We start from the raw sequence: 25,841 nt of genomic DNA, 5'->3' as shown, positions 1-25,841 counted from the left end.
ACCAAATACCTGCAAAACTACTGACATTAGTACTTCATGTTTAGTGCTAATGTCACATGTTAGCATGCCGTCGAGGTAGCGGCACCCTTTACATGTTTAATAGTGGAGAGCAAAACTGTGACGCAAAGCTCCTGATGGACACTGAACAATGAATCAAAGCAGACCAGAACACAAGCATTCTGTATCTCTGGCTGTTGAAGTTGCCTTTCTTCCCTGCTTGCCTCTTCAATCTCTCTCTCTTAAAAATTTGTCTCACTCTTCATGCTCTTTCTTTCTGGCTCACTCTTTTTTTTCCCTTCTCAGTGGGTCTAAAGAACATCTGTCCCTCTCAGACTTGTAATTCTTTCTCATGCTTTCATGCTCTGGTTTTCTCTTTGTGTCAAAAACGACACCAGTACACAAGCAAGTGGCATCCTACCACTTTCAATTAAATAACATAGAAGCCACTCAAGAGTCTGGCTTGACAATTGTCTCAGTGCTCTGTAAGGCTAACGGATTATACTTTTCCATTTAACGCTATCCTCGTTTTGAGATGTTTTGACATTTTTTTCCCTTTTGGTTGCTGTTGAGATATTTAATTTCTATGCAGATGTGTTCTGGAGAAAGGAGGCAAGGGAGGTAGTTTGGTCAATCAGCAAGGGAGGTAGTTTGGTTGAATCAGTTGTCAATGCTGCCGCATTCTACATAATTCATAACTCCATTCAGGTGTCTCTCTCTCTCCCACCATATTCTATTTCTTCCATTATTTCTGTTTCTCTCCCTCCCCCTTGTTGTCCTGCCTCGGATCCCTAAAAGATTAATTGTCTTGCCATGTTTCTGCTGCAACACGGGGCTTAATGGAATCTGCGTTGGTGAGGCGCCAAGCCGTGACTTTTCCGACTCTCCTCTTTAAGCGGGTCCATGGAATATTTATGACGTTATTCAAACGGGGGCAGGCATTGTGACTAATGGCCCTGCTTGGTGATTCACGGTGTTGCATCTCGTTGCTGAGATGGAGAGCCGGGTGGTGAACCGTGGCAGGTCCGGGCATGGACACACGCATGCTAACAGAACACACACACACGCACACGCAGAGCTGACAGTCACATGATGTCCTCATATTTGTGCCGTGGATCAGAGAGCCATCAGCCAAGGTCAGAACATAGGGCCATGTTCAGCACCATAGACAGATCCGTTGTACATCTTAGGTTATGATCAGAGCACACTAACACAATACATCATGTGGGATATTTGGATTGATTTTCTTTTTAGAGGTTTTTTTTTATTATTTTTTTTATATTGTCTCCTCAAGGACAATATTAATGTTTTTAACTTAATTTTGTGTTGCTTAGTAGTGAGGTTTGCATCAGAAGAGGAAGAATTGCATCGTCAGAACTAAGAATGACGCATTTGGATTTAGCTGTAGTATCGATCTGCCGGTGTCATATAAGCTCATGATTTTGTATAATTATTGTAAACAAATTAAAGACCATCTTGCGATGGAATTACACCAGCCACAATGCCAAATCAGCCCAGGGATGTAAAGAGGGGGACCAATGGCCCCTTCACCCCCCTTTCTCTGACCACACCCATCTTTGAACTCGACCTTTATTTTTTTTATCTCAAATACACATCAGACAGATGTATAAACTTCTGGCAAAGTACTCAAAGTGCTTCTGTGGTTGTTCCCGTTACAGTCGGTGTCTCCAGGACCACATTTGACTTGATGACTCACACGCTAAGACTCAAAAGGTGAAAACAATGGCAGCGTCTCTGTCACGACTGGTAATAAGATAAAGTCTGACATGATTTATAGCAGTATTATGACAATCGTGTCTTTGTTTCTTAAAATTCTATTTGCTATAAACTCCGTTGCTTCCTGTCAAAAAGCGGATGCAGCTGTCTCCTCCGATTCCTGTTCAGTTTGTCTGTTTTCTCTTTGAAAAAACAAACGCCTCTAACACAGTATTCACTATTCTCAAAGACCAAAAACCCGTCATATGTCCCATCACCTGATAATACCAGAAAATCTACAGTTCAATATGTACATTCGTGTGTGTGTGTGTGTGTGTGTGTGTGTGTGTGTGTGTGTGTGTGTGTGTGTGTGTGTGTGTGTGTGTGTGTGTGTGTGTGTGTGTGTGTGTGTGTGTGTGTGTGTGTGTGTGTGTGTGTGTGTGTGTGTGTGTGTCCAAACCCAGCAGGTGATTCAGAGTCATCCAAACTCATTAACTGGACAACTCCCAGTGTAATGACATTCCTATGTTGCCTGCTGTGCTGTGATTAGAAACAACACAACCTCACTTACACACACATATGGGAAATTGCACAGTGTGAGATTGAAATGCTGTGATGTGTTTGGACTGGCCCGTGTGTGTCACTGAGATACAGTTTTAGCACACACATACTGACACTTACTGTTAACGCTCACAGTCATGGTCAAACTGAAATATCAAGTGCGGGCGTGCAGCTGGGGTTGTATAGTAAATACTAAATATCATCAGAAAATGTCACATGTCCCATTCTCAGATTGTATAATAGAGTTTTTAAATTTTTTTTAAATGTGGCAAAAATGTGTGTATCTTAAAAATGAAGAGAAACACATGTTTTCTAGTATAGCATTAACAAAGGAATAGTTTTTATAGGTTTGTTAAGATAAAGTTCTCTAATTAAGTAGATGCTTTCCGGCACTCTGACACGTGCCATCAAACACACATGACTTTCTGCAAACTTGACAAAGTTGTGCTTGAGAACTCAGATATAGAAGTGCAGTACACGTGAATGCGTGGATCATAATCAGCACACTACAGGACTGCAGAGAAGTACAATATTCTGAATGATTATTTTGAGACAAACTTTCAAGCCCATAGGGGGGTAAGTGTTTAGAACTTAATAGACTCTGAATAGAGTATCGCTTTAACAGGATTAATTACATTTCTGACCCACTGAGAGAGAAGTCTTTCCCACATGCTGACGAGTCATTACATTATCCAGTAATTAATACGATACATGAGCCGTTGCTTCGGGCAAAATATGGAAACGAATATGACTTACTATTAAGTCTTGTGTTCATTTTCCATATTTGTTCTAAAGATCTCTGCCACTTCTTAAAGAGTTTTATGAAACATGAAGGAAGGACATGCTTAATTATAGTAAATGAAATTGACCTCTCGTGATATGTTTGTGTCCTGTTTCATTTATCATCTCAGAGAGCTCCCTCTGTAAGCTGTTGCTTCCACTAACGAAGTATCGGTGAGATGAGGATTTGTCTCCGACATCAAACATTAGTATGCTAATGATCCCATTTGAAATGACACGTTAAGTCTCAAGGTTTTAGCTGCTAATCCCTCCCGTAGGTCTCCTTCCATGATTCAGGAGAGAAGTGGATGATGGCGAGGGGAGGAAAGGCCAAGCGTAGAATTCCAAGTATCCCTCAAGTCGTGACACGAGGAGCTATTTGGCAGTCAGCAACCACTTCACACAGTTGTCAGTTGGAGCCTTGTTTTAAAGGAGGGGGAGCCGGCTTCTGGGTTTTCCACTTATTAGCCTCGGGCATACACCAGCAAAAGGTTTTTTAATTTGGAGGGCACAAATAACAATGATGACTCCTTGAGAATCTCAAGTTTTAAGCATCCCTGGAGTTTTTCCAGACGTTCCCTCGTCCCCTGTCGGCCCTCAGCAACCCTCGGTGGATTGAAGTGGTGATGAAACATCACCCGGCATATGACAGTGCTGCTGCTGCCACTTGCTGCTGTGTACGCTGAGCTTCTTGGATGTAATTTACCATCAAACTCTCACCAACTTGTCTCCTTAAAACTCTTTTCTTTCTTCAAAAACTGCACACCGTGCTCTGAACAAACTGAAGCTGTTTTCCCGAAAGGCCCCTTACTAGCAGACCTTGTCAAAGATCAAATCAGACAAAACGGTAGTTTTTCACACACATAAACAATCTAGTTGAGTCCTTGCTGAGGAAGCTGAGATCTTGTAATAGGAAAGATTGTTTTATTCACTTTCCGGACATATTAAGATCTAAATACAACACAGGACAAAACCAACAGAGCATATTTGGGCACACAAAACAATAACAAACAACTGAGTACAAATAAAGGACAACGTAAATGTAATTTATTTATGCAAAATACAAAATCAGTTCAACATTTTCTAATGATAATTATTATTCCTTGCAATCACATATTCTAAAGTGGTAAAGTCTTTGATTTATTTTGACTCTCCAGTAAATTTGAGCTTTTCCTTAAATTAAAGAAAGTGCATGCTTAATATTTAACTTCTAACAGTTACCGTATTATCATCCCTCAGTCTATGTTTTGAAGTTTAACTGGTTTATTTTAGTATATGTGTAAACATTTTACTGTGCTTTCACACTCTTGTGCATGTGCACACATGTGCATGTATAGATGGAGAATGTTCTGTTTTGTTGTGTTCAAGCATTTCTGCTTCTGCATTCGGGCAAACTCGGACAGATTGTGCGTTTGTTTGCAAAAGCAATCTGGAATGATGTGCACATCACAGTCCGTTCTGTAGCTCCTGATGTATTTAGATATGAGAGGTATGAGTTGTGCTAAGTGTTTTTAATGAATACATCCTAGTGCAGCTCTGACTTGATGGAAGACCCACAGCTAGGTGCAGTTGCAGAAGCCTTATTGTATTTGAGAACACGACTACTAAAGTTGTTGGGCATTTGTTGGTCTCGGTGTGCTGATGGTCGTCTCCCTCAGTCTGATTTTCTCTTCTTTCCATCTGCTGTTCTGCTCTCCCTCGCTCTCCCTCTGTCCTCTAATGCATCTGGACCATTGTTGGGGACTGCATGCTAAACTGGTTTAGTTACGTAATTAGAAAGCACAGAGGACGTAAGACTTTGACTTTTCCCTGTCTTCATTCTTATCTCATCAAGGTTCTTCGTATACAGTATGCTTCTTGTCTTTCCTGAAATGGAATACTATGAAACTTAAAATGGATTAAAAAAAACAAATTCAATACTGTGTACAAATAGTTAGTATTATTTGTATAGCATTGTATTATCTTGTGACTTGAACCAGTGACCTCATTCTCCTGGCATCATTATATAATGATAATTAATTTCAGGGTAGATATAATCAAAATTGAAGCACGAGTACAACCAAGAAGCCTTGTTGGTGAGACTCAAAGATTATAAAACTGACACATTTCACAGACTTCAAATTCAAAAAGCCAAAGACATTTCATTTAAAGGGGACATATTGGCCCAGAATCCACACTAACAGGGTTAGCAACATGTAGCGTAGCTTGTAAGCTTATTAGTTTCGCTGCTGAACCCAAGTGCTAATTATAGCGGTGGTTTTCGCCTTGCTAGACAATTTTAGATATTTTGAGAGAGCATCTGTGTGAGTCATCTCTTTGTGTTGAACCAATGGATATACAGTATGTATGAAGAGAACTAGATACTCTATTCAATATAGTGCATCGTTTATTTCAGTCTCTCTACAGGTGCAAACCCTCGTAGTGCCCAACACACCGCACAAAATCAACATTTAAATGCTGTGCCCTTTTTTTCTCTTTAAAACCGGTAATTCTGCCGAGTTGCAGATAAAAATTAGGCGACACTAATATTATTAGTATTTTAGTATTTGTCGATTTAAATCCCAGTGGTGACTGCATAGGTTTGTTTACGTGTGATCTCAACATTTCCAATAACTCCAGCGCGTTATAAAGTCCAAAAATATACATTTATTGAAAAAAGACAGATGTAATTATTTACTAAATGTTTTAATCGAACTAAATATTCTGCTTCAATCCATATGAAAAATGGTTGGTTTTCTTTGATAAATGGCTTTACTGTGAGCCTTTACTGTAACCTGGGATAAGCCTCGTATGCGTTACCAGTAACTGTGGTGCTGTTTGCTGTAGCATGAGAAGTACACAGTCAGTCTGCGAAGTCATCTAGCCGACTGTGGTTTGCATCTACCTGCTGCCATGGCATCCTGCACACACGCAAACAGTGACTGGACCGGAAAGATGGTGCTGACGCTGCTCGCTGGACACACACACACACACACACACACTACCCTTGTCACAGTTGGACATCGGAGCATGCTGGTATTGTAATTAAAGTGGGGATGACACTTTTTGCTGTGTATTCATCATGTGGCATAGCTGCAAGGTGACTCGGGGGGGGGGGGGGTGTTTTGCTTACTTTGTGCACACTCATGGACGCACATACACACAAACAAATACACACTGGACCTTGACAGATGTCATGGTGGCATTCAGCCCTCAAGTCTCTCTCTCTCCTCCTCTTCCTCCTCCTCCTACTCACTCACTCACTCACTCACTCACTCACTCACTCACTTTTGACAACCATGCTTAGTCACCTCTCTCTCTTCAGGACTCGCATGTGTGCCGCCGTGCCGGCCAGTTGACTAATTAGATTCTCAGTTGACGTCACAGAGCCCTCGCGTTGAATGGACTTTCATAAGAGCATGACAGGCGACAGCTGTCCCACACTCGGTCCCGCTCGCATTCACATACACACAAACCAAGTCACTTCAGGTCACTTGAAGCATCAGCCTCATCAGTTGTAATTAGTTACTAACGGTGACATTATCTGTGAAAAGATACAAGTGTCAACAATGTTGTTGCAACACAGTGGTGGGCCGTCAGGGCCAGCTAAGCCTTCTCTGCTGGCCTAAACAGAATCACAAAGTTATAGCTATTTTATAATAAAAAAAAATTTTTTCCCTTTATCTTATTTTTTCATTGCACAGCTCCTGTCTTCCTCTGTTGCTCTGAAACACAGGCCGGCGAATGCAACACCGGGCTGAATCTCTCCTTAAAACAAGCTGTGCAATGAAAAAATAAGATAAAGGGAAAAAAATTTGAATAATTAGTGCCTCGTACCAAACGGTTTAATACGAATACGTGTATTATTACACCAACAAATAACCGTAGCTCAGTAGGACAGCACAGAAGGCCCAGGTATAAAATGCACGGCCCGCCACTGCAACATAGCAATGCAACATAGCTACAGAGCTATCATCTCTGGCAGGTACATCTACCTAAAATCCAATGTTAGCACTGATACAATCAATTCAGCTAAGCTATACAAGAAGCTATTTGTTTGAATCTGGTTTCACTTTAGGTCAGTGAAGCATCAGCCTTGACTACACGTCTAGTAGCGAGGGCAACAATCTGAGAAACATCCGTGAACATTCGTTCTGTGGACAAGAGATTTCTGCATCAGAAACATTGTCCCTGTTGTGTGCAAACTTGTTTATTGTTTGGTTTCACTTGACTTGAAAGTTGATACCTCATGTCCCTGTCTTCAAAGCAGGTTTCTTGACCCTTGAGCTAATTCAATTTCTAATTTTGTTCGCTCAGAAGAGGCCTGTCAGCAGAATAGCATTCTAATAGTCAAAAATAACTTAAAAGGCCTTTCAGATTTCACAGAGTGTCCTCAAGCATAATATATACTCCCTGTCATGTCTTGGGGGGGTTGTGTGTAGTAGTTCTTGAACTATCTCAGAGTAGTGGACGAATAGACATTTCTGTTATAAAGTAAGTGTCACAAGGCAATCATACCGAATCATATCTATTTGTCATTTTGTAGACAAAGTATTGCACGGTAATCATAAAAACATTAGCTCTGATCCATATTGGCATATCGTCCAGCATAGCCTAAACTGGTCATCACAGTGTCCTGTTACCTACTTTATGGGTGGTGCAGGCACCGAACATCTGGCTGTGCAGATGGATGAAAAGCATACAGGACAAGGAAAACCCATTACAGCCCATTTTCCATCCATCTAAGTGGTCTGCTGTGGACCCACATCTCAGCCAAAAAGAGTCATACTCCCTTAAATTGAGAGAGGGTTCATATCTACCCTGCTGTTTTGTGGCGTGACAGCCAGCTACCAGCAGAGTACTGTGCGAGTGTGTGTGTGTGTGTGTCTGGCTGTGTGACTCATCCATCGAGAAGTGTCAGACTCCTCAGGCACTTGATGTGTCCAGTCGCCCACCCCATGTCCATGACCACGTTAGCCTGCCTGTGGGAGAGAAAGGCTTTCCTAAGTGGAAGGACGGAAGGAAGAGAGGTTTTACATAACCCGTTTCAACCAATTAAGAGTCCAGTTCACAGTGGTTTATGAAGTGCGTAGCCTCGGGTTTCATACCCGTTTTAGGGATATAGGTCATAGCATAGCATTTTGTAGAAAAAGATCATTTGAATTAACAACCATGGAAAAAGATCAGTTGAAGGTGCTGGTCGAATAACTTTACTGAATAAGGAAGAAAACGGTTGCTGCACTGCTGTCTCTGGTCACCTCTCAATCAGTGATGTTAGTTACAAAAGCAGTTTTCCATGAACTGCAAAGACGAAATGCCTTCCTTACAGGCATGTCAGAAATCATTCATTCACTACTTCAGGATAGACGACCACTAGTTCACTTTATATTGAGCAGTTTGGGGGGTTTGATTTCGGACAAATCGTCGATCGTCAGCGTTTTGCGTCATCACTGACAGGTCTAGTGTCCTGACCCTGTGTTAGCTTTATTTATCTGAATGTACAGGGCAGTAATGGAAGTAAATGAAAAAAATGAATATACCGTAGCTCACAGCGTCACTGCTAAAGACAGAATACAAAACCATAGCTCTTCAAGTAAAAGGCCTCAAGTATTGTGATTATTCTTTATCTTTGTCCCCAAGTTTCCCAATGGTTCCCTGTTACAAGACATACAGACACATGTGATGACTGCGGTCAGCCTCAGATCAAGGCTGTGTGCAGCTCAATGATTTGGGTCAAATCCAGCAACTAAGCCCCATCAGTCAGTGCGATGGGTGGTGAAAGATTTTATTGCATAGCAGATGTTTTATTTCATCATCAGAATAATGCTGAAGCATTGCTTTGGTAGAGCGCCCCCCCCCCCCCCCCCCCAAAAAAAAACCCCAAACAAGGCTGATGTAAGGCTTAAAGCAGGAGTTACCTAATCACTCACAGTAACATGACTTTGCACTAACACTGGGGCGTCTCCGTTCAGGTGGATAATTTTAAGTGCATCTGTGCAGCGGTGAGAATGATTCAGGCATGACATTTCAGCTCGCTGGAAAGCAGCTGAAATGCTGAGAATGGAAGTAAATACTAAATTATTTTTTTCCCCTCCATGTGGACGATTCTTCTGCAAAAACTATACATTCAAACAAAGTTCAAAATTCTTAAAAGCTAAATAAAATATAGTGCAGTCTGTAAGAATTGGGATAGCATTGTTTTCCTTTGCATTGGATTTGAAATGGAACAGCAGCTATGAGGTCATTTGTAATATAGTGTGATCTAGACTATATTTCTTCCCATAGATTAAAGTATTACACCACCATACTGTTGCGTTGCCATCTCATTAAAATGCAGAGCAGCTGCGCATAGATTTTCCCCCCTCTTAAATTATTTTCTAGTGTGGATGAATTATGTTTGTTTGATGAAATATTCAGTGATCCAAACTCCACACAAGTTTGCAATAGGCGTATTTCAATGCAGAACACCGTTTGTGAACTATTTTGAGCATCAACACACCATAATGTTTTTTTGTTTTGTTTTTTTTGCCTCCTCGCTGTGCTGCTTCAGGTCCTGCTGAGCCCTGCGAGAGGTAATAAAACTGTCTACGGCGCAGCATGCCTTGGAAAACCTGAGGATGGAGAAATTTCTGCAGAGCCTCATGAGACGACTCGCTGTCTGTATCCCCCAAATAAGCCTTGACATGTAATTCCCCTCACCTTGCCACCTCAGGGCTCTGTTGTTCAATAAACAGTCTGTTTAGCTCAGAGGTCACTTCAAGCTTCCCAACAACTTTTTCTAGACAACTTAAAGGGTATTTTACTTTTTTATTTTATTTACCCACATATCCTATTTTTTATTTTTCTGTCCCCAAGGGCAGTGCACTGTTGACTAAGCAGCCAGTCAGCAGTTTTGGCTCACCTCCATTAGTTTCCTGAGTGACTAACGTCACCGGTAGCACATCCCCCCCCGGATCTCTCCACCTCGCCCTCCCCTTAATCTCCCATCCATCGCTCCAAATCAAGGCTCAGGTCGCTGTGCCCGTGGCCTGCGGGCATATCACTCATTATACTGTGAAGTTTCAATTGCCGCCTGACCTCTTCCATCCAATTTCATGGCTGCTTGTGGTGGGCCAGTGCTGCTCTGCTCTGAGACTCTATAAATGAACCAACCTTTGGCTCAAGGCCACGACTCATCTCAGCAAGACGACGTGAGGGAGATGAATTTAGTTCAAATGAATGTCAAGCCTTGTTACTTTACCTCTTGGTTAATATGGTTTGGGCACTCGGGAGTCCTGGCTTTCCCTCTTCCCCCTCATTCTTATTTCAAACACACTCTCACACAAATAGTGGAGAGGGAAGCACTTCAGTGCACTGCTAATAAAGAAAAGAAACCATCTATGGCTTTGGAAAATAGAAAATCTCAACTTAATCCAATTGGAACAGTGTTTGCTGGTCACAATTTGTCTCCAAGGGGTATTTTGTGAGCTAAATTTTCAATAACACGCAGCTTTGCTTCGTTGGGGAGCTGTATCTCATTCTCAGGGGCTGTTTCTCAGAAATAAACTATAAACACATCAACTTTCTTCCATGTCTTTGATGCAGACTCGGATTGTCTCCGTCTGTCACATCATATATTTCTCTGTACTCTATCTTCTGGAAAATGCTGTGTTATGATTATTAATCTAGCGTGCGCAGGCCTGATGATTTATTAATTGAAGTTCAAGTGTCAGAATGATCATGTATGATCATTAAACAGTTGCCACGTTGAATGTAGTGCTAGCCCTTTAAGCAGCAGTTGTTTGATTTCATCAGTAACATTTTCTAGCTAAGTGATGTTTGTCTGCAGTAGCTGTGTGTGTGGGTCGCTTGTCCCTGTTGTTGTGCATTAGTCAGGTTTTCAGGCTCAGGCCACATTCCTTCAGGCCCAATTACATATTTATAGATTGAAGGCCACCATATGGCATGAGTTGCTCAACGGAGGAGAGAGGTAACGAGTAAATGGAGCTTTGGTGGCCAACTGTTCTTTTAGTGTTGGTGTGTGGACGTGCAGTGAATGTGATTCAGGATCAGATTTATTGGGATTAGATTGATTGAGCTCTGATCGAGGGGGTGCAGTGGTAACATACAAATAAAAACGTCCAGACTACGGTCAGATGGGTCACTGATAAGGATGCGTATTAAAGAAACTGACATTCTGGGAAATACGTTTTTTTTACCGACAGGCCTTTACACACCGGGGCATTTAAAAAACAATATTTGTACGTCAATATATTTTGTCAAACTTTTGTTTTTGTCATTAATACTTTTTACAAAGAATGCAAATATTACGTGGCTAAAAAGGGACGTCATTTTTGTATTTGATTGAGCTTTCGCCCCATGAATAAAGGCATCGACCAATCGCATTGTGCTGAACAGACATATTAAATACATACACTTGTATTGTACAACAACACAGAGGCTTTTGGGGTGTGAACCCAGAGCCATATAAATTATTAATTACCATACAAGAGGGCAAACTTTATTACTCCTTTCCACCCTTGACAAATGCAACACAGACCAGATCGACTCCTTCTTACCTTTCACAATAAAAGCTCTAGATATATGCACTGCGTGACTGTTTACCACAGGGAACTCAATCAGTAAAAGTGAAAAGAGTAAAATATACAAGTTAGTTAGTATATTGTACTAGCAACGAGCAGTAAACTTAACAAATCAATAATCAAAAAACGGCTATAATATTTACAAAAACAACAAGGGGCATTTGGGTAGTAAACAGAAGTTGCTTGTCAATATTTACTCTGTCACAGGTCTGGTGATCATTGCACCTATTAGAGCATTATTTAGGGCACTAACTGTAAGTGATTACAGTTTAGTATAAATCAGATGCAAAGTAATTTCTTTTGTTTAATCAAGTGTCACCATAAAATGGATTGCTGGCACAAACGGGCTTTATTCACTGGTGTCGTCGTTCATTTAAACTGCTGCAGTACCGTAGGTGACAACTTTCCCCTCAATTGTGTCCACAGCCAGTGAAAACTGCCACGACTTCCACCCCATGTTCTTCACCCACGATCGCTCCTTCGAGGAATTCTTCTGCATCTGCATCCAGCTGCTCAACAAAACCTGGAAGGAGATGCGAGCCACAAGTGAAGACTTCAACAAGGTACACTGTGTGTGTGTGTGTGTGTGTGTGTGTGTGTGTGTGTGTGTGTGTGTGTGTGTGTGTGTGTGTGTGTGTGTGTGTGTGTGTGTGTGTGTGTGTGTGTGTGTGTGTGTGTGTGTGTGTGTGTGTGTGTGTGTGTGTGTGTGTGTGTGTGTGTGTGTGTGTGTGGGAGACAGGAGTTTGAGATGAATAAGAAACGCTGTGTACCGTTTTCCATGCTACATACCGACTATAACTAGGTTTCAAGTTTGTAGTGCATTCACTCTGGAAAAGTGACAAAATGAAGTACCCTTGATACCAGTATGCATACTTAGCTTGTTTGATTTTTTTAAGTGTGTTGTTGATGGACTCCTCACAGCTGGAAAAAGTTCAAACAAGTTGTAGAAACAGATGAGACATCTCCAGGAACATTGTTTTGTAAGTTTCCAAATTTTAAATTGGCTAATTGCAGTTTGATTTCCTGTTGATTTGGGACACGGCTCATGTCTTTGACTAATTAAACAAAGTTAGAAGAACTGAACACAGTAAGGTGCAACATCATAAGAAATCACAGCATGATCCTTTTTTTTTTTTTTAATGCAATCCAAAATGAGACATCTATTGTCAGAAAATAAGTTGTGTATTTATTTGTTCATTCACCAATGACCAAACAGATGAACATTGTTACATACAGATAAGCTGTGCTACAGATGTAATGTGTGTAGGGCCTCTAGCTGAAGCTAATTTGCAGCTCCATCCGTGCCTAAGGTTTTAAATCGAGGTTAAAACAGGCGAACAAACAAGTTGAACAGAATCACAATTAAAACAGGACAGAAAATGTAATTTATGTTTTTGAAGAATTTAGTTACGATGCCATTTCTTCGATCTCTGATCCATAACATGTTAAGGATGTATATGATGATGTTTAATGATATGTATGCACATTTGAGCTGCTTTGATAGATATACATGCTGTCATCAAACAAGAGAAGTCTAAATCTGTTTTGATAGTTTGGACACTTTCCTAATATTGGCTTCTAACCTGAGTTGAGAATCCAAAATGACACCTAATAGATGACACAGAGGAGTTACGGCAAAGTAGGATTTGTGGCACGCTTCATTGATTTCTGTTGTGTATACACTGGCAGCAGTCACAGTCACACAGCTCACGCTTAAATACAACAGTTTTAATCGTATCTCAAATTATGTTCGTTATTAGACTGGGATTGCCAAGAGTCCCATGCAAACAGCAGGCCTGATTAAGGTGCATAGACATGGAAATGTCTTTTTCTTGTTTGCACAGATGAACATGATGGGCACAGATTCAGAGCAAGAACCGCGCACACATCTCGGGGGCTTTTAAGACTTTGAATATTTCTTATATTGTTGTTTTTTCTTCTCTTGGATATGAAACATTAGCTTCCTCTATTGGCTGAGCCACTGATTAAACTACTACATCTTCATTTGGAGCTCATTGGAGTCTGGATGAAGAGGAAAAACTCCCTGTATAGCTGGCTAGTGTTGAGTCGGCTCACACAGGAAGGATGGGGGGGTGTGTGTGTGTGTGTGTGCGCGCGCGCCACTGCCAGACGGTGATAGTAATGAGGTGTTTATGACCGATATTGTATGTTGTGAAGTCAATTGGGCATCAGATGTAGCAGTCAACAGATGCCGTATCCCTTTTCCCTGATTTGTCAAACTAATTATGATTATCTTATGGTGTCAAATACCAGACTGTCATGAGCTTTGCTGCTATTTACTGGCTTCGATCAGCATAGAAACGGTTCCTCACGTCTTCATTTGCTCTGCAGGTCACAAGATGTCACACTACTATAAATATACACATATTGAGCGACATGAAAGTGATACTGTAATTGCTTATTCAGCCTCCAGTATCCCCAAAATGAAATTTCTGTAATTTCCACATTTTTGTTTTTGAATGGAGTGACGCTTCATATGCAAAAATGAAGTGATGCTGGAGTTGCATCATCCTACGTTATTTCACCAGCAGTACAATGATGTAAAACAGCAGTGTGGATTTTATAAGCCGGTATGTAATTGCAAACAGATGTTAGCACCCAGATGCAAGTGACCAAAGTCTGACTTTCACAAAGGAAATAACTGAGTGATTGTGAAATGTATTGTTGTTGGTATTTTGATACTTGGTGCAGCGTTTCAAACCACTGCAAGAGGCGACAAAATGGAGAATCATAACATTGCCGTCGAGATGCGAAGCAGAAAAATGTAGCCATCCTCTGTAGTCGTTGTTGAATCCACTTACAGTCTTCTGAAGTCCTTACCACCGTCTGTGTTTTTACTTTTGCCACTCACTTAAATGTTCAGTGTGACACAGGATGGACTTGTCATCTGTGTTTGTCTGATTACCTAAATGTTGTTATAATGAACTGAAACTTTATTTAATTAACGATGGATATGCCAGGAGAGATGCAACCATCTCTATTAGGCTTGGAAAGACGACCACATCTCATGTTCAACTGTATTTCTAGTTCACCTTGGAGGAGGATTCAACACACGTACCTTACACACACCTCCCCTAGCAAGAGATGCTATTATCCAATCCCATCCTTCACACCCCTACCTTGAAGGCGAGAGTCAGTTTCGATTGAGTTGGGATAGATGATGCTTCCCTTCCCTCTCCCCTCTTCCCTCCCCGACCTCGTCTTTCATCGCTCGGTACCTTGGGAGTTTGAAATTCAGCAGCAGCTTGTCGATGGTAAGACTGTTTGGTCTCGAGGGCTTTCTATCAGCTAAATGGTGCGTGCAGAGCTCTGCGCTGCCAGCCTCGAACGCCGAGTGTCTCAGTTTGTACCCGCTATGAACTTAGAAACACTCCGGAGACATCAGCCCCTCTGATGATGTCTGAACGTTGTCATTTTGTACCAAATTCTGTCAACAAAAGTTGTTTATCTGTAACTGAAACCGTCACTGAATACACTTTTCATAAAACAAAATGTCTAGAAGATGGAGAGGAGGAAGATGTTCCAAAAAGGCAGACTGGGGGAAGATCAGTGTAAATCCCACTAAACCCTGAGCATTAGCATGAGCAAATAAAAATGACAAATATTAGTAACGACAAGAAGAAGGGAATTAGTTTAAGTTGAAGGGCTTTATGGGGTCAGTAAAGTGACTAACTAAAAGAGAGGATGAAGGAAAATCCCCAAAATCAACATTTGAAGTCGCAGTGAAACAGCAATTATGAGTGTCTTTAGCCTCCCATGTGGGGTATGTGACCAAAACCTTCAGGTGTAATTGTACAAAATAGGTATTCAATTGTAATAGAAATGCATTGGAGCACAATCGGTCTCTCTTGGAAAAAGCATTGTGAACAAAGTTATTGCCAACGGAAATCCAAACACTTACCACTGACCCATGAGGCTTAGCTATTTTATAAATATATGCCCCCAAGTTCAAGACCGCAAAAGTATTATGACCGTTTTACAGGAAGGGGAAATAGGGATTTTGTTAAAAAAAACATTTAAAAATATATATTTGGCAAATACCAAGAGATAACTGAACAATTAACAAAGGGGCACAGGGAACTTAATATCTTAAAAACATGTTTTTTTTTTATTCCACTGTGTCTATACGAGGTAGGAATAAGAAAGGTGGATATAATAAATTGTAATAACTATTTGGTACGAGTTTAATAAATATAAATGGAGTGTAAAACTTAAATAAAACTTGACAGGATGAAAGGAATGACTTTCCTCAAGGGTTAGAACATTAATGCAAGTTTGGATGAATCATGTCAAAGCTAATACTGATTTGTGTTAACAGTAAGTGCTTACTCGCCTAGTGATGGATGATGCAGGCATAACTGTGACCAGAGGCTTGGATCAGTGATACATAATAGTAATGCTGTCTATCCCACTTGCACTGATTTGAAGCAGTTATTGTCTTTTTAACTGCAACCAATTGGTCATTTAACCGGACTGTTGAACTTTGTAGTTCAGCTGCCTCATCGTTGGCAATCGATCATATAATTAGATGTTGGTGTTTCAGTCGACTAATAGTATTTTTTTTTTTTATGGTGTCTTGATGAAGAACGAGTCTTAAGTAGTCATTACTCATCTGTAGAAAATGAAAGTCACAATGGTATTCACAAATAAGCTTTTGTGTTTTGTCTTTGATGTAACGGTCTGTGATTTTAAATGTAAATGCGACGCCACATTCGATTCCTCATGTACATACAGTACATGGAGCTATATGCTCTCGAGGGTCTGTGGAAGAATAATAAGCTGTGTCGGGATAATCCTGAGGGCGTCCACTTCAAAACACGGCTAGTTGAACGGCTAGATTTCCCTGCAGCTCCCACAGTCGCTGCCAGACAGTGACGGCACTGAGCTCTCTGAGGTGTGGAATACTAAAACACCTTGTTGGGGTTTTATCGATATTTTAATGTACGTGCTGCTGTTGCCTGCAAGTATGCGAGCATTTCTTAAACGCTAAAGGCTCTCTCAGCCGCTTGCTCTTCATGGCTGACTGAGCATCTGCCCTACACACACACACACACACACATACACACACACACAGACACAAACACACACACACACACACAAACACAGAGGCTCTTACATGAATTTATGCCCATTAAAGACAAAAGGCACACTGGCTTAAATGAAGCTTAAAAACACTGTGGCACTGAATCCCCCCACCACCATCACACACACACACACACACACACACACACACACACACACATAGAGCCAATATGCATCCATGTTTTTTTACTTTCAGAATGTAGTGTAGTAGAAGACGGTGTTATAGAGAAAAAGGGATGTGTGTGTGCCGTGTGTACGTGATGCGTGTTTGTGTTTAATGGAGGCAGGTCTGATGCTCCCAGGGCACAGCTCCGACCGTCAAGCAACCGTTTCCCTTGTTTCCATAGCAACCACTGTCCAATTACCGCTGCCGCGCTGCACTACTCTGGCTCTGTTTCGGTAAGATGGAGCCACTTCTACGTTGCGCGTGTACACGCTTGTGTTCAAATGCGCCAGTGCTTGTGTGTGTCTATCAGAGCCTCTTTCTTGTACGGCTGCATGTCGTCTCTTCATCCAAACGTCTGTACTGAGAGCTTCTCCTCCCTCACCTCCCCACCAGAGGAAAAAAAGACTCTCACTCTGCTCAGCCGCTTGGAGAAAAGAAAAATCCCTCACTGATGTAGCGACTTGCAGCCACTCACGATACCCCTCCTCCTCCTTCGTCTCCTCTTCTCTCATCCCTCCCCCTCTGTCTAAACCTCTCTCTCTCTCTCTCTCTCTCTCTCCCCCTCACACACACACATACACACATATCATGTGATTCACTTGCTGCACCACCATTGGCGTCTCTGATCGTGGCGTGTGTCCAATCAGGGCATAAGCCTGGAGATCAACATAAGCGAAGCAGAGCAGCCCGGCTGATGCTCTTAGAGTCACAGAGGGAGGGAGCAAGGCATCTAAAGAGGCATACAGAAATATTATAGTAAAGGGGACAGTTAAAGAAGAAACTAGGACACTTTGTTGTTAGTTTTTTTTTTTTGTTAGTTTTTTTTTTTTAAAGGGAATATGCTAAAAGAGAGAATTAAACAGGAAACCTGAAGGAACAAAGAGCCAAGAGAAGAAAGCGCAAAAGGAGAAGGTGCACACGCTGCGCTGACAGACGAGTCTTCCCTTATTGTGGCTAACGCTAACGCTAACTGTCCACAATCAGCTAGACCGCTCTTGCTAGGAGCCATCTGCTTCCTAATTCCATCCTTCCATCCATCCCTGTCTCTCGGCGGGCGCTAAAAACTCCTTCTCTGGCAAAAGCACGAGGATTCACCTGTCACTGTGGAGAGTTTCACACCAGACTTGGAAACATGGAGGTGACATGTAAGTAAGAATGGAAATGAGAAAGAGAGAGAGAGAGAGAGAGTGGTTTTCAATTAGCATGGCTGGATGGAGCAAAGGGAGGTGGTAGTAAAGGAGGAAGAGGGACTGTTTGTGTTGTTGCCTGGCTGCAGAGGAGGAGGAGGAGGAGGGGAGGGAGGAGAGTGGAAGGAGCGGAGAAGAAAAAGGCAAGGATGGAGAAGATGGGACAGGAGAAGAGAGAAAGAGGAGGGACAGATGGGGCTGTGTAGACTCAGCGAGGCGTAAGCAGGTTCGACAAGGACCCAGATCACAGCCTTTTCATTAACACACACACACACAATCTGCTAGATTGCAATTTCACCAACACATCTACATGCATGCGTACTCACCTACCCCCATCACTCCAGGCATCGTGTGTGTGTGTGTGTGTGTGTGTGTGTGTGTGTGTGTGTGTGTGTGTGTGTGTGTGTGTGTGTGTGTGTGTGTGTGTGTGTGTGTGTGTGTGTGTGTGTGTGTGTGTGTGTGTGTGTGTGTGTGTGTGTGTGTGTGTGTGTGTGTGTGTGTGTGTGTGTGTGTGTGTGTGTGTGTGTGGGGTTGGGCTTTGTTGTTGTGAATGGGATTAGTCCACAACACCAACGCCCACCGTTTGTCACCAGAGGAATTCGATGCCACTACTACTGATCTCCTCCACTCCACCCTGTCTCTCTCAGCCTTGGATGAGCTTCAACCAGTGTTTTAGCCGGAGGGGTTTGACTCGGGATTAGAGTGGGGTCAGCCCCAGACTGCAGAGCAGGAGTCTGTGAAATACTGCCAGGACCGGATTTCATGTGTTTCGGACAATACACAGTACAATTGTATCCACTGTCTGTGCTATTGAACCGGGCTTTGTACGGAGGAACTGTGTCCTGGCTGCTAGATGACCTAATATAATGAATTGTGCTGAATTGTTTAGCAGATTAGTAAATCAGTCGATTGAGAAAAGAAGTATTCTACTACAGTGCTCAATCATTATTCATCAAGAAAAATATAGATGTTTCTTATTAAATTGACAATGATACAAAACAATTTGAAAATTGAATGATTCATTCATCTAAAAATATAAACAAATTAGAAGAAGAGTTTGACGTTTTGAAGGACTTAAATGAGAAGTTTGGTGCTATTCCCATATCTGTTTGTTCAATAGGACGCTAAAACTGAGAGACAACTAAGCTATCGTCTATAAGGACTTTAAACGATGAGAAAGAACTTCCCTGGCTCTTACCTATGCTGAACAAATACATCTAGCAGCACCTCTAAAGCCCACTCATTAACATGTTATATTCAATGTGTTTTGTTTATAACAAAAAAGAACCCATTTTGGCTTTACTGGGGTGCTGGATTATATGTTGGCGGGGCCAGGCTAGCCGAATTCAGTCTTTGCGCTAAATTAAGCTAACTGACTCCAGCTCCATATTGAACAGACGGAGACAAGATTGTCATCAATCTTCTCATCTAAGATTCGGCAAGAAAGCTAACAAGCATACCCAACAAAATGACAAACTATTCCAACAGTACAACAATTCACATTAGTTGCAGCTCTGTTGATGGTAATGTTTCCAATCCTACATGGGAAGACAAATTCAATCCCTGAGAAAAAAACACTGTTGTGTGCGTCTGTATCAGTGTCCTGTAAAAGTGCTGGTCACCCAGCACTTCAGCTAAATAAACCAAGCACAGCTGTGAAGCAAATCTGTTTTTTGCTGGTGTTTGGATCACCTCAGGCCAGAGCAGAAATGCCAGAGGAGAGTAGATAATCTGCTTTGTTCAACCATGTTACAGACTGACCTGTCCCATGCGGGATTATTCACTTTGGCAATCCTCAAAAGCCCCCGCAGCTGCAGCAGACCGACCCCTTCATCAACCATATCTCACATCGTTTTATGTTTGGCTACCATTAAAAGAATATGACTGAGTGTGTTGAGATGCTATTCTAGTTTTATTTAAGTCTGCTCGCCGCAATTCGATTTTAGGACGCTTAATGCAAATCAATGCAAATGATTTCTGGCTCTGCTCTTTAGCAATGTGGACAGTTCCTCCACTTTGCCAGAAGGTCAACATGCACGCCTACGTGACTAATGCAATGGGTGTGTCTGTTGTGTCCGGTGAGAAGGGATGCGACTATGATAATGTGAGTGCAGGTGTCAAAGGTTTTGGGCAGCACGCCGTGTTTGGGTTCCAAAAAGCAGCTTGGTACAGTTAATGAAGGCGCTGCACACGCTGCCATATGCCAACAGCTGTGACTACTGCTGCCGTGCTTTGCATGAAGCAGTACATCTATGACACAGTAAACCAGCCCCTCCCCCACTCATTTTCTGCAATGAGACACGCTGTTTTCTTATAGTTTTATTTACCTCTACAAGCCTCTAGATCTTTCCTCTCTCTCTCTCTCTGTCCTTCTCTCGATCCCTGTATAGCTCTTTCTCTTTCTCTGCCTCCTGTGGTCTCTCTCCCTCTTTTCCTCCTCCTCATTCTTGTCTCTCGACCCCCCCCCCCTCCACCTCTATTGTTGAATTCAGACAGGCTATTTATATCTTTCTGCCTGGCTGCCTCACCTCCCACTCCCTTAACAAGGTTTGTTTTATTGTTTTTGCACATGTGCACGTGCCATCGGACAGTGCGTGAATGTGTGTTTGTACATGCATCGCAATAAATTGGTATTTGTGTTTGAGTCGTAGGGTTGTGTGTTTTTGAGTGGGGGGGGGGGGGGGTTTGTATGAGTTTGTGTAGCAGAAGCACAGTGTGAATGCCGAGCTTTGTGTCTACGCAGGGACTTGTTTCTTTTTCTTCTGTGCATTAGTTTGTTTTGTGTGGTTGCCTAAGGGGGGGGGGTCTCTGATCTCAGCCAGCGCTGACCCACTCGCACTAGAGAGCAGAAACTCAGCTCGCTAATCAGACCAGAGAGATCAGAAACTATTAGCATCAAACCATCAGAGTTACATGAGCAGAGATGCTGAGCTAACGTTTTGTTTTGTTGCGTTTCAAGATGAAACCCTTTGTCCCATCTTCACAGCTGTTAACTGGAAATCAACAGGGGAAAAGACTTTTGATTTAGTTATTTATCATTTATTTACATCTCTTTGTTTATTGATTAGTCAGTGTGCATTTCTTTGATGTGTCACACTTTTGTGCACAGAAATCCACACAGTGTGTACTTTAGATTCTCCTCGCAGACGATGCAAAGTCTCCACAAAGGCCCTTGTGTTCGGATGTGTCTTATTGTGGATACGTGCTGGAATATGACTGCTGTTCGCCTCATTATTGGTTTCACCTGATCATTTTGTTGAATCTTGTTTTAAATGAAAGCACTTTGAAGCATCAGTGCGAGTATAATACCAGTATAGAGTACCATAAGTGCATTATGGGTAGACTCTTGAATAGGGATTGTTCCAGATGGGAGTTATTATATGAAATATAATGAAATAATACTGTTTTTGATGTCCTTGAATGGATGTTTAATCACAACCAATTTACTCATCCCTCTGGGACAATTAATGCAGAACGTTCATATTTCCTGCAACACCCGTGTCATAATAAAACACTCATTAATGCAAAGCTGTGCACAAGCCAAGGTCGACACTTGGCTTTCATCAGCATTTCTTGACTCACAGTAAGTGGCGATTTCCCAGGCGACTTTGCTCTCCAGTCATCCATGTGGGCCGTGCTGCACCTCGCATGGAGCCTGTTGTTGAAAAGAAGCTCCTCTGACAGTTTGTCTGGGCTTGCAGTGCTAGCACTCTAAATATGGCAACAGCAGCTAGCAGCAACAGCCGGCGTCGAATCTGCATCACTCATGTGGAAGGAAGAATAGGATTGATGGAGGGAGGCCTCCAGATGTGTTGTGGGAATATTAGGAATTTACATGGAGTGCAGTGCCCGTTGAAAACATGTCCGTTCAGAACGAGTCATTTTGATATTTAGATATGAAAAATGATTTTACTATTCTAAGTCATTGTACCCCGAATATCCTAAAAAAAGGCCCCTAAAGCATGTAAAATATATGCAACTCAAATGTATACTACTTACTGTGTACTTCTGCTTCACAGGAAAACATTGTACAAAAACATTTACCTGACCGACAAATGTTAACCCCAAAAAAAACCCCACAAAAACCAAGTCACGCGGTCAGAAACATTGGTGAAAAACACCAGACCATGGTCATTATCCAAATAGGCGTACTAGTCGCTTGCGTTGACCTAACCTTTGCGATTAATGTAAAGCATTAATTGACGTTACTAGTGTTCTAAGTAAGTATCAAGTCATAAAGCAAGTAAATACGCACCCAAGTCGCGGCTTATTCGCAGTCATAGCAGTGAAATAAACACTGGTTCAATTCTACTTTCAGTTGGCTATCTGTTCCTGTTTACTCCAGGGAAGTGAAGAAGAGTTCGGTTGTAAAGTGACCTGTAGTCAATGAGCCGCGGTCTGCCTGCTGCGGACGACATGCTGGACTCAGACTACAGACCCTGAAGCTCCGCCCCCCCTGCGCCACAGAGCGCTATTTGCTTGTTTATTCTAAGTTTATTCTTATCGACCCTATCGCATGTCTAAATTTCACCAAATTTGACAAAATCATTCCCTTGGTGTCCCAGCAATACAACCACCAAGTGTGAAGTAGATCGGATGAGCAGCTCTCGTGTTAGGCGAAGGACAGCGATTCCTTGCTTTATTCACGTTTCATGTGTGTTGGTGCTTGTTCATACTCTATAATGCATGTAGGTGAGGGATGGATTAGTATGTGTGCAGTGTAAGTGTGCGTGTTGAGAATGTGTATATCTCTGTTGCCTTCAGTACAGTTTGTGCTGTTCCATGTAGTGCAGTAATACTGTCAAATTCAGAGAGAAAAGAGCTGCTTTTCACTGCGCTTTAAAGTAACATTTACCCCTTACCACTCTATTTTGTTTTAATGAAATACCCAGATATGTGACTTCTTACATTCCAGCTATGGGGGGCATATACATAATTGAAATGTTAATGGATGAAAGTAGTGCCTTTCCACTTAGTTGCTTTCAGCAGACTTGACAAAGAGCCGTGACGGGGGTTGTCAGGAGAGTCTAACAAGAAAAGCTGAATATGCTAAATATAATCTTGGAATCTGTCTGCAGCACTCACTTCTTGTTCTTCACCCTCTATGCATTATGCTGTGAAAGGTCATTACTAGGGTTGCATATTTTCATTTTGTCTATGAAATGCCATGCCATGGTTATGTTTCAAATTACTTATCTTGTTTAACCAGCAGTCCAATACGCAAATATATTATCTTTACATTTGTATAAAAGGGGGAAAAAGCAGCCAATACTCTCACTGTAGAAGCTAACAACCAGCAATTTTGCAGATGAATCAATTAATCAACTAATTATTTTAGCTGTGGTCAATATTTATTAAATGTATTTATTTATTAACAGCTGTTGTCAACAGTCTTTTGCTGTTCATGCTGCCCGTTATGGGACCCATATTCATTTTGGCACATTTGACTTTCCCCATCCTGCCATCCAAGTGGAAATAAAGGTTGTCCCACGTTGTCCCCTTTATGTCATCTACGATGTCTCTAACCGTTATAACCGTGACACCGGCAACATGGACTGTTGTCTCAAAACAGCTTTTTGTAGCCCAAGTGGGAAGCCTTTGAAGCGTGTGTGTGTGTGTGTGTGTGTGTGTGTGTGTGTGTGTGTGTGTGTGTGTGTGTGTGTGTGTGTGTGTGTGTGTGTGTGTGTGTGTGTGTGTGTGTGTGTGTGTGTGTGTGTGTGTGTGTGTGTGTGTGTGTGTGTGTGTGTGTGTGTGTGTGTGTGTGTGTGTGTGTGTGTTGTCTAACGCCTGTCGTCTAACGCCTGTCAGACGGAGATCTGAGTTTTGTTGTGTCTCCCCAAAAGTCCTCTCACACAGAACGCGCGGGTGACAGAGAGCAAAAAAACCGGCACAGTTGGTATTGTTGGCATAGATTAGTGTCACTATCATTTCATAACCAGAAGTAAACTATCTGTTGCCTACACAGAGAGTGAACAAACAAGTCTCACCCTAAACCTGCCGATACTTGAGTGTGGACTACACTGCTGGTTGAATATTGTTTAATGTATTAGAATATATAATTATTAACAACTGCATATTAAAGACATAAATCTTCCACCACAGCTCTGTCATATTTTCAGTCCTGTCAGCTTCCAAAACACTTTTTTTTCATCTTTCTTTCTAAATTTAATACAACGCATAACAGCACTCCTCTTTCTGTGCAGCATCATAGGAGACAGGCATCCTTTCATGTCCATCAATGTGGCATTGTTTTATTTTTAATGACATCGTAGTCAACTTTGAAGGAGGTAATTATTAATTGAACATGGAACATGCTGGCAGGAAGGGAAAATGGAATTACCATTTCAATAACATGGAAATGGATTCCCTGTATTCTCTTTTTCTACTTATTATTAAAAAATACAGGCACTCTGGATAGAAATGTGCATGTGGGATAATGCTTCCTTTTGTATGTCGGCAAGCGTGCATGTTTTGTCAAGGCTTTAAAGGTGCAATGTGTAATGCCTAGCCACGTGTGCTCCAAAGAAATAGGGGTCAGTATTTCACCTTTACTATACTGGGTCCAAACAACCTAATTTAATAAGCACTTATTAAAAAAATAAAAAATAAAAAAGCCAACTTCGAACTAACACCAGGGCAGGAATACGCAAAATAAAAAAATAAAAAATGCAGAAACTCTGAGAGCTCATCAAAATAACACTGCTATCTTATGTTATTTGCGCCACTAACCAGGGACTTTACCGTCCGTCTGCGTTTTGATACTTCGTTTATTCGAACTAAATTATTGAACTAAACGAAATTTCGGGCCGGACCTTGCTGGTTGACAATAAATATCTCTGCAGCACAATAAATTGACATGTTAACATCAAAACTTCTTACTTCTTCAGTCTATTTTGATAACGTTAGTTAATAGAAAACATTCTGGCCAGATCTCCCACGTTGCACCTTTTAAATGCACCGATGCTCAAATTATCACCACGTGATATCGACTTTTTGATTGCTTTCAGGGAGTATCAGCAAAGTCGTTATTCTGTGATTACCACCTTATTTGCCCACCAAAGTGCCTCTCCAGCACAATCTCCAGATTTCCCGACCCGGGCTTGAGGGGGCCGGTGAGCATCTGACTGACAGCTGGTAAATGATGTCATTAGCATCTCTTTTAGGTAAATGGAGCAGTGGAGGGCCGGCGACAGTCGATTGGTCGGAGAGGGAGGGAGGTAATTTGTTATGGCCGTTGCGCTGTCGATGATGGATGGTGGGGCTACTCCAGGAAGAAGGAACTGTCCTGTTTGAGGAGAGACAGAGAGGAGGAGTGTGGCAGGCGAGTCTGTGTGGCCAGCTCTTCATTACGTGTACTAGACGGCTCATGGGACAGCGTTTAATTACTTTTCCTGACACTTGCTCTGCTGTCTAACTCTCTCTCCAAAGAGCTACAAGAAAGAATGATGGCCTGTTGTCTGGATGAGATTAGGCAGCGTGAGAGGGAATGTAGAGACAGACAGAAATTAAGGTGGAGTAGAAGAGATGAATCTTGGATCAGCAGCTATGACAATAAACAGTTCTGCACTCAGACCATCTGAAGTGCAGCCGAGATGACCGCAGTACAAAACTGAGCCTTCAGGGGTGTGAGCTCACCCTGCAAAGTTTGTTCCTGCGCTGATGTCATCTCACCTCTACCAAGGTGCTCTCTGAGCAATCAGCCGATGGAAAAGAAGGATGCACATAAAATATTCATAATGCCCCACCGCCCTGTTGTGAACGGACCATGTG

The 25,841-nt window shown here is 42.0% G+C and overlaps 1 protein-coding gene across 3 annotated transcripts in view; it reads left to right on the top strand.

Annotated features, from left to right (window-relative positions):
- elmo1 (engulfment and cell motility 1 (ced-12 homolog, C. elegans)) overlaps positions 1–25,841 on the top strand; it is a 95,194-nt gene that overhangs the window by 53,206 nt on the left and 16,147 nt on the right. For all 3 annotated transcript variants that reach the window (XM_076105440.1, XM_076105438.1, XM_076105437.1), the window contains one exon: positions 12,042–12,178. In XM_076105440.1, coding sequence (XP_075961555.1) covers positions 12,042–12,178 — 137 coding nt within the window. The remainder of the gene's footprint in view (positions 1–12,041; positions 12,179–25,841) is intronic.

The sequence above is a fragment of the Anarhichas minor genome, unplaced genomic scaffold, assembly GCF_050575085.1.
Source record: "Anarhichas minor isolate MPS153535 unplaced genomic scaffold, ASM5057508v1 ptg000033l, whole genome shotgun sequence".
Lineage (NCBI taxonomy): Eukaryota > Metazoa > Chordata > Actinopteri > Perciformes > Anarhichadidae > Anarhichas > Anarhichas minor.
This window is presented reverse-complemented; position numbering and strand designations above follow the sequence as displayed.